Source organism: Schistocerca cancellata, chromosome 8 (assembly GCF_023864275.1).
Source record: "Schistocerca cancellata isolate TAMUIC-IGC-003103 chromosome 8, iqSchCanc2.1, whole genome shotgun sequence".
NCBI classification, from domain to species: domain Eukaryota; kingdom Metazoa; phylum Arthropoda; class Insecta; order Orthoptera; family Acrididae; genus Schistocerca; species Schistocerca cancellata.
This window is the reverse complement of record NC_064633.1, coordinates 284148238-284166870: the sequence shown is the minus strand read 5'-3', so window position 1 is coordinate 284166870 and position 18633 is coordinate 284148238. Positions and strand designations below refer to the sequence as shown.

The following is an 18633-nucleotide window of genomic DNA, read 5'->3' as shown; positions in this document are numbered from 1 at the left end:
ACCGATGGAGGTGGCCTTGCCTCTTCTCCTGCCAGTGTACCCCCACTGGCTCAGGCTCAGCTTCCATGCTCTTCTGCCTTCTGGTGGAGCCAGTGGCTTCGCTGTTGCCTGTTCTCTTACTCAAAATATGTGTCACAATCAAGAGAGAAGCAGTTTGGAATATGTCAGTTATTTGAATGATTGGATGTTACAACAGTAGGCATTAAAACTGTGCAATACCGGGCAACCAGTCGGTGTGCTGCAAGAGGAAAAATAAGTGTAAGAATGCAAGAGAGCCAAATAAGCAAACATTACAATAACAGAAATTCTATAATGGAAGGAAGGAAAAAAAATGAGGAAAGGAAAGCCCTCTCCTGTATCCGACTGAGGCACTGTGCACCAGACACTTTACCTAACTTTCAATCTGTTGTTGTTGTTGTTGTTGTGGTCTTCAGTCCTGAGACTGGTTTGATGCAGCTCTCCATGCTACTCTATCCTGTGCAAGCTGCTTCATCTCCCAGTACCTACCACAACCTACATCCTTCTGAATCTGCTTAGTGTATTCATCTCTTGGTCTCCCTCTACGATTTTTACCCTCCACGCTGCCCTCCAATACTAAATTGGTGATCCCTTGATGCCTCAGAACATGTACTACCAACCGATCCCTTCTTCTGGTCACGTTGTGCCACAAACTTCTCTTCTCCCCAATCCTATTCAATACTTCCTCATTAGTTATGTGATCTACCCATCTAATCTTCAGCATTCTTCTGTAGCACCACATTTCGAAAGCTTCTATTCTCTTCTTGTCCAAACTATTTATCATCCATGTTTCACTTCCATACATGGCTACACTCCATACAAATACTTTCAGAAACGACTTCCTGACACTTAAATCTATACTCGATGTTAACAAACTTCTCTTCTTCAGAAACGCTTTCCTTGCCATTGCCAGTCTACATTTTATATCCTCTCTACTTCGACCATCATCTGTTATTTTGCTCCCCAAATAGCAAAACTCCTTTACTACTTTAAGTGTCTCATTACCTAATCTAATTCCCTCAGCATCACCCGACTTAATTCGACTACATTCCATTATCCTCTTTTTGCTTTTGTTGATGTTCATCTTATATCCTCCTTTCAAGACACTGTCCACTCCATTCAACTGCTCTTCCAAGTCCTTTGCTCTCTCTGGCAGAATTACAATGTCATCGGCGAACCTCAAAGTTTTTATTTCTTCTCCATGGATTTTAATACCTACTCCGAATTTTTCTTTTGTTTCCTTTACTGCTTGCTCAATATACAGATTGAATAACATCGGGGAGAGGCTACAACCCTCTCTTACTCCCTTCCCAACCACTGCTTCCCTTTCATGTCCCTCGACTCTTATAACTGCCGTCTGGTTTCAGTACAAATTGTAAATAGCCTTTCGCTCCCTGTATTTTACCCCTGCCACCTTTAGAATTTGCAAGAGAGTATTCCAGTCAACATTGTCAAAAGCTTTCTCTAAGTCTACAAATGCTAGAAACGTATGTTTGCCTTTCCTTAATCTTTCTTCTAAGATAAGTCGTAGGGTCAGTATTGCCTCACGTGTTCCAACATTTCTACAGAATCCAAACTGATATTCCCCGAGGTCGGCTTCTACTAGTTTTTCCATTCGTCTGTAAAGAATTCGTGTTAGTATTTGCAGCTGTGGCTTATTAAACTGATTGTTCGGTAATTTTCACATCTGTCAACACCTGCTTTCTTTGGGATTGGAATTATTATATTCTTCTTGAAGTCTGAGGGTATTTCGTCTGTTTCATACATCTTGCTCACCAGATGGTAGAGTTTAGTCAGGACTGGCTCTCGAAAGGCCGTCAGTAGTTCCAATGGAATGTTGTCTACACCGGGGGCCTTGTTTTGACTCAGGTCTTTCAGTGCTCTGTCAAACTCTTCACGCAGTATCGTATCTCCCATTTCATCTTCATCTACATCCTCTTCCATTTCCATAATATTGTCCTCAAGTACATCGCCCTTGTATAGACCCTCTATATACTCCTTCCACCTTTCTGCTTTCCCTTCTTTGCTTAGAACTGGGTTTCCATCTGAGCTCTTGATGTTCATACAAGCGGTTCTCTTATCTCCAAAGGTCTCTTTAATTTTCCTGTAGGCAGTATCTATCTTACCTCTAGTGAGATAAGCCTCTACATCCTTACATTTGTGCTCTGGCCATCCCTGCTTAGCCATTTTGCATTTCCTGTCAATCTCATTTTTGAGACGTTTGTATTTCTTTTTGCCTGCTTCATTTACTGCATTTTTATATTTTCTCCTTTCATCAATTAAATTCAATATTTCTTCTGTTACCCAAGGATTTCTACTAGCCCTCGTCTTTTTACCTACTAGATCCTCTTCTGCCTTCACTACTTCATCCCTCAAAGCTACCCATTCTTCTTCTTTCAATCTATCACATGCAATAAACCATACAAAGCTACACAGACATCCAAATGTGCCACTGCTGACCACCATTTCTGTATCTACATCTACATCTATACTCTGCAAACCACCAAGAAGTGTATGACAGAAGGATCTTCCTACTGTACTGGTTATTAGGGTTTCTTCCTATACCAATCATGTGTGGAACATGGGAAGAATGATTGCTTAAATTTCTCTGTGTGTGCTGTAATTATTTTAGTATCATCCTCACGATCCCTATGCGAGCAATATGTATTTAGAAGTCATTCAGTCATTCTTTTTTCTTTCTACAAGGACGTACCTCCAAATTTTTTTACGTGAAAGTCTTAAAGCTTTTTAAGTAAAACAAACATTACTAACATTCTACATCTGTATTCTTAATGTCTACTTATTGGCAGCACTCTCCCACAAGAGGACTTCAAATTGTAGCATGTATCATGGTGATGTTCAATGTAACTATTTTGTTGTGTGAGAAACACTGTGCTGTAATCAAGTATCAAATTTGAAGATTTCACTGACACACAGAGCACCCTCATTCAACAAGACAATGTAAGCCCACACAAACTGTTGTGACATCCAAAACAATCTGACACCTTGGGTTTACTGTCACTAATCATCCACCATACAGCCCCCCTTGGCTCCATCTGATTTTTATTTGTTTCCAAAACTTCAAGAACAGCTTCAAGTACTTCACTTTGACAGTGATGAAGTGGTGCAAACAGAGGTGAGGCTGTGGCCCCATCAACAAAGTCAAACATTCTACAGTGACAGTATCTACAAACTGGTATCTTGTTGGGAGAGATGTGTTTGTCATCAGGCTGACTATGTTGAAAAATAAACATGTACACAAGAAGAATGAAGATGTAGGATGTTAATAATGTTTGTTTTATTTAAAAAACTTTAAGAGTTCTCACATAAAAAATTTGGAGGCATTACTTTTCAGCACACCCTCATATTTTACATCCTTTCCTGTCCTGTACAACATTTCTTTCTCACACCGGTTACCAAAGGTGACACAACTTTGATGTCTACTGTTGTAAGGGCTAACTATGCTAACAGCTGCCATACTGCAATCCTTTCCTGGCACTCATTTTAAAGGGCTCCAGAAAAGTTCAAAATCATGAAATGTTTAATTTTTACTTTTTGCATTTTAAAAATCATCTACAGACTTTCCCATTTCAACTGAGATATAATTTATTCAGTTCAGAAAACTACAACTATCTTTAAAATACTTTTGAAATATGTTCTGCACGGGTGTGAGCCATTGTGGTACTGTTAAACTTCTGCTAAATGTTGTACTCATGAGTCTACATGCTCAGTGTGTACATTTTAGTGATGTGAGAGAAAATAAATGTTCCAAAGTAAGTGTTGTGGCTAACCTGTGACATTTTAATAAATATCATTCGCTCGATTGTTGTGTTTTTCACATTTATTTACTCTTTTGTAATCCTGAAAATATTTGTACTGAATTCTGTTCATTGAAGTTTCTTGTTTTATTGAAGGATAATCATGGGTAAATGTAAAGTGACTAGAAATCCTCCGAATGCTTTTAAGAAAAGGAGAAATATTGGAAAGCCGAATGTAGGTAGGTAAACAATAAAGACAATGACCAAGTGTGTGTGTGTGTGTGAACCTAACCTTGCTGGTACACCTGCCCATTGAAATGAAAGCGAGAAAAAAAGTACTTCACAGAGGAAGCTTGATTCAGTTAGTAAAAAGTATGAATGTTTTATGGGAAAATCAGATGTGAATGAAATATTTGATATGTCAGTTTTCAACGGAATTTTTGCAAACTGTGTAAGATGTATTTGGTGTAATGAAGTCAGTCTGGAACTCTATAAAATGTCAGATGGGAATCATCACTGAAATGGAACTGAAGTGTGGTAAGTGTTCATACATGACCACCTTTTGGAACAGTGTTGCAATAAATCCAAATGAAGAAAATGATTGAACACAAAATTAGATTTGTTTATGCCTTGCATACAATTGGTACGGATACGACTGCAGGAGCAGTTTTCTGTGGCATGACAAATCTTCCAAATCCCCCAACCAAGTTTACGAACTATAACAGATTTATAGGGTCTAAAGTAGAAGATGTCTGTATAGAATCTTTAAAGCAAGCTATGGAAGAGGCAGTAATAGAAAACAGTGGTAATAGAGACTTGACTGCAGCATTCAATGGCACCTGGAATAAACAGGGACACACATCTCTTCATGGTGTAGTATCTGCCACCAGTATGTAGACAGGGAAAGTTTTAGATGTAGCAGTAATATCTCAATACTGTAGGTGTCCAAAAATTAAATAAAAATAAATAAATAAATAATAAAGATAGACATGAAAATAATTGCACAGCTGGCTATAGTGGCAGTAGTGGAGGAATGGAAGTGGCTGATGTTGCTAGCATGATTTCAACATTCTGTTGCGTGTGATAAAGTGTGATACATGAATTACCTTGGTGACAGTGATTCGAAAAGTTTCTGACGTATTTAAGAACTGGAACCATATGTGATGATGCTGTAGTGCAGAAATTTTTGTGTATTTGGACACATGTAGAAATGAATGGGATCAAGACTTCTGTGACTGAATGCTTCAAACAAAAAACAAAAACTCAGAGATGGTAATGGGTTGGATGTGAACCGAAGGTTAACGCACAGTGAATTAAATTTTTTAAAATCCCTGTGTTAAGTTGTAACCAATACTCCAACAAATAACCAGTAAAAATTTCAACTTCCTATCTCAAATACTTTCTGAAAAAACATGTAATTTATAAGTGCTAATTTAACATTGGAAAGATAGGGCTTTTCGGAGCTTGTGAAGTTTCATTGTGTGTTGGAATGTTTGGCTCTCTGTGTGAGAGACTCAGTACATAACCACAGAATACTAGATGAATTTCTGTGCTGTTTACGAGTTGTGAAGCAACAAATCAGAGGTGAGTAGCTGCTTGTTATTTTTATTTACTATTTCTGTCATAACATGTTATAGATTAACAAGTATAAGATTATAGAACATTCCAAATAATTTGCCATTCATAACAAGGATGTGCTGTTGACTTGCAGACCAGCACAACGAAAAGAATAAGAGAAATACAGGGTGTGGTAAAAAAACCTCCCATATTTCACAAATATAGATATTTAAAGATACAGAGAAACTACTTTTATTTGTAAACAACAAATACAATGCTATTTTACATTAGTTGATTTCAAAAATTATGTCCAGTAAATGGCATCCTCCATTATAGACACATAGATAAAGTGTTTCCCAGAAATTATCCTTGGTTCTTCATGTGGTGGACTGGTAGCCACTATCTGAGCGATTTTCTCTGTATGTGCTTGCAGCTTTGGGGGGCAATTATTGTACACTTGAGCCTTTAAGTGTCTCCAAAGAAAAAAACACAAGGTGATAAACAGGTTGACCTTAGGTGACAGGCAATGTCTCCTCACAAAGAGAGAAGGCATTGAGGAAAAAACTCTCCAAATTTCTAGATAACGCTGAGAAGTGTGAGCTGTGGCTCCTTGTTGGAACCAGACTTCTCATTCTTCGTTGTTCCCAAAAGCCTGGTTTAATTTATAGTCCAGGCAAATTGGGAAAAATGTAGGAAAGAATTTATAAAGTTTTGAAACTTTGGGAAAACACTCTTAGGGGATGTATAATTAAAAAACAGGAACATTCCGTCCCCTATTGGGGGAGCTTCACATTCCCCCACCCCTGATTGTAATTTATTTTCGTTTTTTTCTAATTTTACGAAGTTATCTATATGACAGAAAATATTTCTGGTGAAATTCTATTCAGAGAAGGTCAAATGCATGTTTAAGCAAGGTAATTAGTTTATGAATACTCAAATTCGAAGGTAAAAAAAAGTGAAATTTCTTTTAAAACAGACTTTTATTTATATGGATCAATTTTGCTTTACAGTCTTTTACTTTAGATTTATGCAACTTAAATTATTGGAATGAAAATTATTTTTCATGAAAATTAAGAATTTCTATGAAACTAATCAGCAATTACTTTTGTTGCAATATGTTTACAATCATATGTACAGCATGTAGACAATGAAAATACTGCAATAACTATTATTTGTTTGTTAGATATTATGGTATTTTGCACATCATTGTGCTATGTAGGATAGCCTTCACACATCACACATCTGAAATTCCTTCTGCAGCCTTGAGTGCAGCAGCATGAAACCAATAGCAGTATTTTCTCTGGAGCAGGTGGTCATTTCATGTGAATTGAGGAAAGAGATGAGTTTGATTTCCTCCAGCCCAGTTTTTGGGATCCTAGTTGTTCTCCAGCTATAGCTGGACTTGTAGGTAAACTCAGTAAGAGTGAAGGTGTCCTGCATCAGTAGTGGGTGGCAAACGAGAGTATATGACAGCATTGTTTGCCTGACCCACAAATACATTAAGACATTTAAATAGAATGGCATTTAAGTTGTCATCATCAGGATTCTCTAATGTTTTTGTGAAGAGAGAGAGAGAGAGAGAGAGAGAGAGAGTATAAATTTCTCTCCTACTTTTATAATGGTATCAGGAGAGGAAGCAGGATCGTTGAATAACCGTGGAATATTATTGAGTTGGGGATACCGGTTGAATAGTTGTAAAGCTTGCAGCTTTCATTTCCCAAACAAGGCTGACGTGCTGTCGCAACCGCTTACTGGGTGAAGAAACAGTATCGAATTTTTGGATTCATGAATGAGTGAGGAGTTACATATATCTTTAGAACTAACACTTTGTTCTGATGCTATCTTTACCTTCCTTCATCAGGATTATGTTTGTGTTATCTGGAGGAAGAGTAGCACAAGAGGATCTACATTTTGACCTACTATAATCACTTGCTGGAAAAATTTTGAGGCATTTGTTGGTTTTGCAACAATTTCAACATCTGCATCGTCATCTGCAATACTGGTTTCAATACCAAAACTGTCTAGTTTTTGCTCAAGCTGTGCAATAAACACTTCCTTACTGCTGAGGTTACTAAGAAAAGCGGACTGTGATTCAACACATAATGTTTCGTCATTAAAGATAATTTCTCACAAGAACTGCTTAATTGTTCACCTTTGGCATTCCCTAGTTTTTATGTTCAGAGAACTTTCCGAATATCCATGAAATACAACAGCAACATCATCTATATAAAGTCTCTGAATATAGGCTGTTAATGTTTAATAAATGTCACAAAAAGTTCTATTCTCGTGTCACTCGACATAGTGGATAAGAACCCCACCAGACCTTCAATTCATTATTGTCAATTTTCTTTTCAGGTACTTGATTGAAAAGATTCTACAGCAATGACTTTTTTGTTTTCCTCACCAATCCACTGCTGTCAGAGACATTGGTACACTCGATAATTCGTACGTAAAGCAATCCTTTAAATCTTCAGGTGAATGAAGTGTGCACAGTATTCTCTCAAGTAATTGTGTTTTACCTATTTCAGTTATATTTTTTTCAAGTCCAACTGTTGACATGCACATTGTCCTAACCATGTTGGATCACTTAGGCTTCAAGAACCAAGTTTTGGTGAGACAGTAAATATTGTTCGAAGAGCTTCTTCACCAACAGACACAGCTTTGTCACAGTTTACTTCCTGAGAAGCTACTAATCCTGATCTTGCTCTTTATAAAGAAATGGAGGGTGTTGTTGCAACCATAGCTGAAATGTTCTGCGAATTTTCTTGTCAATTTTTATACTCCCACTCCTCAGTTCAACATGTTGATCACTCGAAACCGAATGTAAATTGCAGAAATGTTCCATAGTTTCACATCTGTGATGGCTATTGGTATACTGCAAATCCATCAGTTCAAGACACTAAAGGTGAAACCTCTTCTGTGTGAAACACCTCCAACACTCTTCAGGTTCCTCATAAGCATTTGTCCTATCATCAGGTCGGTCTATACTTCACACTAATACTTATTAGAGCGTGAAACTGTGAAAAAGCTGTCCTTGGTGAATTTATCGAACTTCGCAGGTTTCATGGTTTCTTTCAGTTTTTCCATGTCCTGGAGTACAAAAGAAAAGTGACCATCTGCATGGAATATTGGGAGCACAGCTCTTACACATTCTATATGGAGCTCCCAATTCCCCATAAGCTCTGCCTGGATGAGATGCAATGCCAAGATGACAAGCTGAATGTATTGTATCCATAACTGGGAAGTTATCCCTCTTTGCTTAATATCATCCACTATGTTGACAGATTTATTTTTCAGCTTTTCAATCACTTGATCTTTTTCCAAATTGCCAAAAGATGCATCATTTCCACTCAAATCAGAAATACAGTCTTAAATATGTTGCTTCTCCTCCTCCATGACTGCCATTTCCTCCAGTATTATGATGGAAAGAGCACACATGCATGCAGAGTGAGCCTGAACTGTCCTCGTGTATGCATGACCAGAAAGTATATGGGGAACACGAGCTGCAGCATATACAGTCACCAAAAGTTGAGAGAGTCAACTGTCTCTCATTACAAATCCTACTGATTTTAGAAAGACATTATTAAGTGAAAGTCTCCTAATCAAATAACTACATTAGGGAATAGCTAATTCCCACCATTAGCCTCTATTGCAACTATATCTTTAGCTTTCATGTAGAGTGGTTGCTGTGTGGTCTTCTTACTCTTCATGATGGCACAAGTTAAAGCAGTTAAAATAGTACTATAATCTGTGGGTGGGCTGTTGATGAATGGAAGCACTAATACATTTGATTGTCTAGTTAAAGCAGTTAAAAAAGTAGTATAATCTGTGGGTGGGCTGTTGATGAATGGAAGCACTAATACATTTGATTGTCTATAAGGTTCTCCAGTTCTGATTTTCTCCATAAAACATTGCCATGCAGGAACAGAAAGCTGTAAAAGCTTTCCCATCATCCAAGTAAAATCGTGATTGGTAGGGGCTGTTGCTTTAGTGACGGATTGTTCTGGATAGACATTTTGCAGATTACTTTCTTCAATTCCAACTCTATTCTACCTTCGGAATATTAGCAAACTAATTTTTTGGGCATTTACTGTTTCAGTAGAGCTCAGCATGACACAGAGTTTCATTACTTTTTGATATTCTATCGCTCTCTCAGGAGTCACACGCCTGATTCCATCCATAGCATGGAATGTACCTTTGCCTGTCATTGTTGCAATACTGAAGTCAGCATTATGAAAAACAAACTGCGAGAATATTTGGTTTCCAGAACTGAATGGCAGAAGCCTCAAATAAAGCCACACTAGAGCAGAAACCCATATTTGAGACAATTTCAACTATTTTTTTTGTTCCCCCTTTACAAAACAAGTACACTGCAAGACCAAGTTGCAGTGGGGAGATAAATGAACGAGGCCTGGTAACTGACACAATCCCATGGGATATTGCTGTATATGCTTTTAAAGGGGATTGTTCACTAGCTTTCTTTTTTGACAAAACAACACCCTTCAAAAATTCATGTAAAGTGTCAGGAACCATAACTTCAGCATTCTCTGTCAAGTCATTGACATCTGGATGATCGGCAATACTGAAAGGAGTCATTCTTATATCTTCACGGATGATACCTGCTGTTGCTTCTACTATTATTTTTCTCTCATCTTTTTTATTAACAGCTCGTTCATTGCACCACTGATTCAAATGATTGCAGCCACTGCCATGAAAACATACAACTTGGGGATTCTTTGGCACTGTGGCAGACAAGACCCCATCACTGAGGTGTTCAGTCAGTTTGTTTTTCAGAGTTTTTATAGTCATTGTTTCCCCTTCTGGGAGACATTCATTAGCTTTCTTCAACAAATCGAACAGTGAAAATTGAAATTCCTCTGAACTATCTATAAATTTGCATAATTCTTGAAAAGTGACATCAAAGTTGATATCTTGAGAGTGGTCTCTTTTTTTGAACAGAGGAGTGGTTCACCACTAATTTAGCATAGCAATCTTGATGATAATGAGATTCTGCAGCTACTAAACACAAAACACTGTTGGTTCTTTCGGCAACCTTTCTACCGAAATCATCATTGTGTTTCTCTGCTTTCTCAAGCAGCATATGTTTCACAGTTAGAGCGAACTTCAAACACTCCAAGGTGTTTGTGGAGTGGTCTTTTAGATTCCGCCTCTATGTCACACTTTTCAGCACATATTAAACAATCTTTTTTTGAAACTGAATGGATAAGAGGAAGAGGACCTCAAAGTTTTATCATCTGCTTGTGCAACATTCTGATTAATTAGTTTCCTTATATTACATTCATTAATATATTCACGTCAACATGCCTTATGCACTTCAATCAGTCCAGCGTTCTGAAGAAGATTATGAGCCCCATCCTTCCGTTCCTTGCTGACGCATATCAGAGTTTCCAAGCCCTTCATAACTATTGATGTCTCTCCTTCCGGAACAGATTTACCACAAATAAAACATGTAGTAGGGTCCAGCATTATTGTTTTCTCAGTTCCGACAAAAGAAATGACACTAAGCAGAAGCACTACATAACACCAGAAACTGATAAATACTGTCACAAAAATAGAACTCCCTGGCACTACTTTGACAGTTCACAACATTAACTCAACTGAACTGGACACTGGGTAAGAAGAAATGGCAAACTGAACTGGACACTGGGTAAGAAGAAATGGCAGCGTCACTAGTGGTAGGGGAACACTGAGTGAATGGGAAGAAGAACTTGTGTTTTCATTGTTGGCACGAACTCCTGATTTCTACAGTACTGATCACAAAAGCAATATCATCAAGCAGAACATATAGGCTATGAAATATTTCCATATACTTAATTATGCTTTTCATTTAAATAGTTTGCTAAGTAACAAAAACTGCAAACTATTACGTTAACAGAATCCTATTCCAATTCTTATACCTCAAATACCATTTGTATCACTGAAAAGATGCACAAGATCTTTTTCATGTACAATTTTGCGAGGAATATAGTTACTAATAACAGCTCTATTCGAAAAATGAGCCGTTTTGTGTATAAATTTAAAATATGGTACAAACTGACTTTTGGAGGTGATAAAAGGGGGACGGGCCTTCCCCCTATGAAGGCGAATTTTTCTGATTCTTATTACTACACCCCATATGAGTATTTTCCATAAGTTTCAAAATTTTATACATATTTTCTCCCATTTGCTGATTTTCTTAGTAATTTGCCTGTGGTATTAGGTCTCTATCACATGTCAGTAGCAATTTGAATTAACTATTACAATTTTACAATTACACCATCTTATTCGAAAAAATACGGAACCCCACACACCAAATTCAGTTATGGCGCACCAAAATCTCACACAATGGCTGTGAAGTGGTCATTGGAAAAGTTTCTGCAGGGATCTGTCACACAGTAAAGGAACTTTTGTTTATTCACTGTACCTGCCAGGTGGAAGCGGGCCTCGTAGTAAGAGATCAAAACAGTGATCCGAAGAATTTCCTAACACACAGCTCTGCAAGTTGCAAATCTCTCTCAATCATTTTGTAGGGATGCATGTAAAGATCTTTATGCAGATGGTGCTACCATAAAATCCCAGGGCAACTGCATGTTTAAGTGGTGAATGCTTTGGAGATTGCTGGACAGATGCTCTCACATGTGTCACATTTTCCAGCATTATCACAGTTTGAGACTGGCCAATAGATTTTCTTTTCAGTGCAGAATCTGAGGCTCTAAAGTTTGATACCCAAAGTCAAATAGTTTTTCTATCAGGAACAGAATCATGTCAGTCAAATTCAAACTGAATGTGAAATGTTCACTGAGTAGTAATCGCAGAACCACCATTACGAATACACTCCTCCACAACAAATGGATGATGCTTACCTAGCCAAGCAACTGCACCAACTTAAAATGGCACAATATCAATTGACATGACCTCCACAACAATAACACCCAACTCACACAGTGGTGTCACCAAATTCTGGAAGTCTTTTTGCCTGACCCTGTATATAAGCATTTGGACAAAGTCCTTAGTCAGAAACAGAACTCCCACACATTCACACAACTTTGCCACACACACGTGACTACTGTCTTTGGCGTGGCCTGACCTGATCATCAAATTCCTATCTCTGGTTGGAACCCCTCCTTGCACAATGACAATCTGTTCAAATACCATCAGTCACAGTTCTCACTAACCTGGTCCTGCAAACCTGCATCAATCAGGCCCGAATGTCCTTGCACTACCTCCCCTCCATCCACAAAAATTCCCCTGCTCTGAATCCCAAATTCATGCATCCCATCTCCCAAACTGATACCCTTGCCCTTCAGGAACCACATCAGCACACACAACAACACCTCAAAAACTGACCAGTCAGTTCATCTTATATCCCACCTTGATTATTACTATCAGCCACCACTACAAGAACATCCACCAAACCTCCCACACAGCCCGTCATAGCTGCAAAAACATACCTTGCAGACTTTCTACATTTACCACACACTCAGCAACTCCCTCCCACCACCCTAAATAATCCACAGCCTCACAAGACTTGCAACATAGTGGTGAATCTCTCCTCCAAAAGCCTCAGTCCTACAAAAGCATCAGTCCTTTCCAAAGACATAACCTTTTTCCCTCTCCCCAAATTCAGTCTGCTGCTCTGGTTAAATACCTCCTCTCCTTCTCCCAGTCCCTTCACTGGAAACATTACAACAATAGCCCTTGCACTCAATCCAAAACCATTACAGAATCCTGCATGACCCAGACTACTCCTCCAGCCAACCTCAATCCATCCCCACTGTTCTTAAGTCACCCCCTGTTAACTTTCCAGAATTTCCTAACACCAAACACTGTCTCACCATCATTCCCCAAATCCTTCAACATCGAAACCAACCTAACATTCGCAGAAACAATGTCAATTCACAATCAAAAAACCAATCCTAAATACAAACAAAGGCTCCATCACTGTGATTATGAGTCAGCTGATCAGAGGAACCCAGCAGCTGTCAGATACACCCTCCTACACGCCCTGCCACAGTGACCCCATTCCAGAAATCCAGAAGGATTCCTAGTCCCTCCTCAAATCCTTAGGCCCATCCCAGAACTATTACACAAATTCTACATTTTGTTCATGTAAAACTAGCAACCTTTTGATTTCATTGGGAATTTACTACACATCTGCAGTATACTTACTGGTTTCAAATCAAGTGGTTCATTTCAAAAATTAGCAACATGTGCAGCAAGCATACATTGATGGTAGATAAATGTCACAACATACAGATATATATGCTCACTAAACAATGCGAAATAACTGACTTATATAGTGAGCACATTTAAATTGTGTCATTTATCTACCATCACTGTGTGAAGTGTCTATTGCCACTTTTAGATGATTTTCATTAAGATCAGGCACGTTCACTGCAGCCTCAGTGATTTGTAATTTCAGAATCTCTCCCGTGAGTCTGTCTGTCTCCTCAACTCCACCACCTCCCGCACTCATACCTACTAAATGCTTCCTTGAGTTTGTAAACCCAACCACCAAGAATACCACACTGCATTCGGTTACTGTGCCCCAAAGAGAGAATCTCTGGCCTTATGGACCAACACCTTCAGCCTGTTCAAACAAATTTCAGGTCTGCAGCCTGCTGTCGATTAATTCATTGCATGATATTTTGACTGGGCACCTGCCAGTCGCCTTCAAGTGAGCCATCGAAGAGTGATGAATACTTGCTCTGTTCCATTCTACGTAATGCAATGCCAGTATTCCATACATGTCTTAAAATTCAAGTTGACAGGTGGATCACACTTCATGGCAACAGTGCCCTCACTGGTGGAACCTTGGAACACAACTGTCCCCTGCGTTATTGCTTGCCACAACTGTAGGCACACTCTGTTGTCTTCGATTACAACAAATCGTGGAGATGATGGGGTTCCACGCACTGTCTAACTGGTAGCCGCTATCACAGTTTATCAGATTTTTCTGCCATGTGTATATCCTCGTATTCTTTAATAATGGTTTCCAAAAAAGAGGTAGCTGTGGTCAGAATCACAGTTCTATCATACTCCATTGAATGCCAAGTGGAAATACAGTGTTCGGCAATAGTAGACTGGCTTGGTTGCAAAAGTTGAGCCTAATGTTGATGTTCAGTCCAGCATGTGGTCTGTTCCACGTGGGCTGACAAGCTATTTTGTAAATTCCTGCCTTCCGCAATAGCAAGTATCCTTCACTGATCTCAAAAGGCCTGCAATCTTAGATGGTGGATGGAAAATCACTTTCACTTGAAATTTACTGAGGATTCTGACTATTTTAAATGAAATGCTGCCCACAAAAGGAAGAAGAGCTAAAGATTTCGCCAGCATTTTCTCCTCTACATCCACTTCCTGATTCTTAATTTCTACTGCCAATGCCCAGTTAATCTGCTGGGGGAATATCCATTCTTTCTAAACATTGTCTTAGGTCAGCAAATTCTTTACATAAACTATCTAGATCTGAGAAAGTGTGACTTCTGGGTATGAGTGTTTCAAGTACACTCTTAGTTTGCAACAGGTGATGACAACTTGATGCTTGAATGGGTTTCCAATAAAGTGAATGCCCAAGAGAACCATCATTCTTTCGTCTAACCTAGACATACAAGAAAGGCAGGCAACCATCTTTCTCTGCTTCCATGATGAAGCAAACATTGTTACGAATGGAGTTGAGGTGGTGAAGAAACTCCGTCAATTTATCTTCACCATGAGGCCAGCCTATGAACGTATTGTCCACATACCTCCAAAATATAGTTGGTTTAAGGGCAACTGAATCAAGTGCTCTCTCCTCCATATCCTCCATAAAAATGTTGGCCACCAAGCTAGTCAGATGTCTGCCCATGGCGACATTGTCAATCTCCTCAAAATATTCTTGGTTGAACACGAAGTATGTTGAGGATAGAACATGCTGAAACAAAGCAGTGATGTCCACCTGAAACTTCTCCGTCCACCATCTGAGACTGCAGACCTTTTGGGATCGGTAAAGGATGACTTGAAATTGCGGAAGGCTGGAATTTACAAAATACCTTGTCCGTGTGGTATGGCTAACATAGGATAGACCACAAGCACTGTGAAAGAATGCTGCTCTGAACATCAATGTTGCACTCACCTTTCGCAACCAAGCAAGTCCGCTATTGCCAAACACTGTATTTCCACTGGAATTCAATGGAGTATGGTAAAAATGTGATTCTGACCACAGCTACAACTTTTTGGGACTTCATTATTAAAGAATCCATGGAAATATGCCTGGTGGAAAATCTAATAAACTGTGATAAGCATTTACCAGTTGAACAGTTCATGGAACCCCATCATCTCCACAATTTGTTTTAATCGAAGACAATAGAGTGCGCCAACAGTCGCGTGAATAGTAACACAGAGGACGGCAGAGTTCCACCAGCGAGGGCACTGCCACCGTGAAGTGTGGTCCGTCTGTCAACTTGAATTTTGGCAAATGTACAGAACACTTGCAGCGTGCTACATAGGGCGGAATAGAGCAAGTCTTCATCAGTCTTCAATGGCTCATATGAAGATGACTGGCAGATACCCAGTTGAAATATTGTGCAATGAATTAATCGATGACTGGCCACAAGGCTAAAATTTGTTTGAACTTTGAATTCACCAGGAAAATTTTAAAATTCACCTCCTGTCTATTACCCGTAACCTACCCTTCTATATAAAAGACACTAACCATTTCCTTCACCAACTCTCTACAATACCTAGTCCTCTACCACCAAGTGCCTTGCTCATCACTGCCAACGCCACCTACCCCTACACCAACATTCCAAATATCTATGGCCTTGCTGCTAAAGAACACTACTTTCTCAATGGCTGACTGACTCCAACCTCTTCTTCATCACCATGATCAACTATATCATCACCTACAATTACTTGAAGGCTTTACCTAGAAATAAATTTGTTGTACAGTGATGGGCACCAACATGGCACCATCCTATGCTAAGCTACTCTTGGGTCATCTAGAGGACTGTCCCAAACCCTCCACCTGATGCAGATTCACTGATGACACCTTCATGATCTGAACCAAGGTAGAGGACACCCTGTCCACATTCTTCCACAACCTCAATACCTGCTCCCACATTTGCTTCACCAGATCATCCTCAGCAGAAGGCATCTGCCTCGATGTCGAGCTCCACCTCAAGGATCGCTACTCAACACCTCCACCACACTGAAGCTCCACTTCGATAGCTGCACCCAATCCACACCAAGAAGTCCCTTCTGTATAGCCTAGCCACCAAGAGGCACTGAATCTGTTGTGACAAGCAGTTCCTCTCTAAATAAGCCAACAGTCTCACTGAGGCCTTCACAGACCAAAATTACCCTCTGAATCTTGTCCAAAAACATATCTCGTGTGTCTCATCTCACCTGTCACCTACCATACCCCACATACCCACAGTCTGGCCACACAGGAGCACTCTTCTCACGGCTCAGTACCACCCAGGGCTGGAGCAACTGAATCACATTCTCCAACAGGATTACCTTCTCACAGTGGTATTCTGCCACTCATCCAACCCAGGCAATAACCTTGTCAGCAACCTACTCCACAACTCCTCCGTTCATGGCTTATATCTTTGCAACAGACCCTAATACTAGACCTGCCCCATACATCCTTCCACACTTCCTGTCACTGGTATCTCCAACTGCATCAAAGGCAGGGCTACCAATGAAAGCAGCCATGTGATTTAAAAACTTAGCTGCAACCACTATTCTGCATTCTTGGTGGACATGACTAATAACAAGCTGTCTGTCTGCATAAACAGCCACTGCCAAACTGTGGCCAGGAGACAGCTGGACCATCCAGTTGCAGAAATTGCCACTCAACACAATGTGCTTCACTTTAAAAATTTCTTCACTGCCTGTACCTTCCCAACACCATATTTTTGAACTGTGTAGCTGCATCATATCCTTTATTCCCGCAACCAGCTTGGTCTCAACCCTCATTAGTCTGTCCTCCACCAGCCTAACCCTTTCCCTGCTCCCACAACAGTACATACATACCTTCTATCCCACCAATGCATCTACAAGTCCCCCCCCCCCTTACCCCCCAATGCAGCCTCCAGATACTGCAGCTAGCAGCTACTTCTGAGGTATCGTAGTGTAGTGTATTATACAACATAGCCCATGTGTCGTGAGTAGACTTCTATCAATCTACCCTTCCATACTGAAGTTATTCCACAATATCTTCAAATTTTTATTCTAGAATACCTATTATTTAAGGACATACTGCACAATCACATGCCTTGATTCCTATTATCTCACAGTACAGAAACATAAACAGTAAAAGAAAAATCACAACAGATTTAAACATCACCTTTAACAGATTTAAGTGCATTGCGAGCTCCTCTTTTTATCTCCAGTTTGGCCAAAGATATAAAATTCTAAGCTGCTGAGTGGAATGGATGCAATCGTACCTGTATATATCTGGTGATGGTATACTGCAATGCAAATAATGTGGCTCCATATAAAGAGCTTCACCACTGTCATCAACCACCTCCAAGCCAGTGAGACCTAAATAAAAATAATATTCAATTATTTGTTAAAATATTTTTGTGAATGATGACAAGTGAAGGTAGGTAACATTAACAGATGAACAAGAGCATCTATGAAGAACATGTCACATTGAAAGTGCTCTAATGAAAATATGTAAGACCAATGACTACATCTCAGCTGTTTACTGGTCCTTATTATTCCATCCAGTGTGATGCGTTACAGGTATAATACCTATTTTCAAACACATGAACCAGAACAGGAGCAAATGATAGCCAGAGCTTGTTCCTGTACTTCCAAATATTATCCAATGAAACATTAACTATAAAATAATGCAGTATGTTCCCATGTTTTATGTTCTCCTGCTTTTTACATTCATTTTTGTGTGTTCCAACAAAAGTCCTATTCTCTGAATACCATGCTTTCCTTCAATAACAATATCCCATTTTAACATTTCCCATAGTTTAAGTTTTCTTTGATGTTATCACAGCCTTTAATATTGATTTTCACACAGATTTCTGCAAAAAGTGCATCATATTCCTGCTCAATGTCAGCCTTGGAACAAAGCAGAAAATGCAGACTAGTTATTGCTCATGTAACGTAGCATTAGCATGGTAAGCAAGATTTTCACTTTTGGCATGTTGCACCACGGCTGCCTATATTATAGGTTCGTAGTATTTGGAAGGGTGGGAAGCATGCTGAGTCATTGCCTTACTGGTAATAACAATCACAATAGTGACTCTAGCAGCAACATTCTTTCTGCTCATTTTGTTGTATTACAACAGCTATAATTTAA

At 39.3% G+C, this 18633-nt stretch overlaps 1 protein-coding gene across 1 annotated transcript in view; it reads right to left on the bottom strand.

Annotated features, from left to right (window-relative positions):
* The window catches only part of LOC126094461 (katanin-interacting protein-like), a 338835-nt gene that overhangs the window by 104282 nt on the left and 215920 nt on the right, over positions 1–18633 (bottom strand). Inside the window, exon 9 of the mRNA XM_049908844.1 lies at positions 17762–17858. Coding sequence (XP_049764801.1) covers positions 17762–17858 — 97 coding nt within the window. The remainder of the gene's footprint in view (positions 1–17761; positions 17859–18633) is intronic.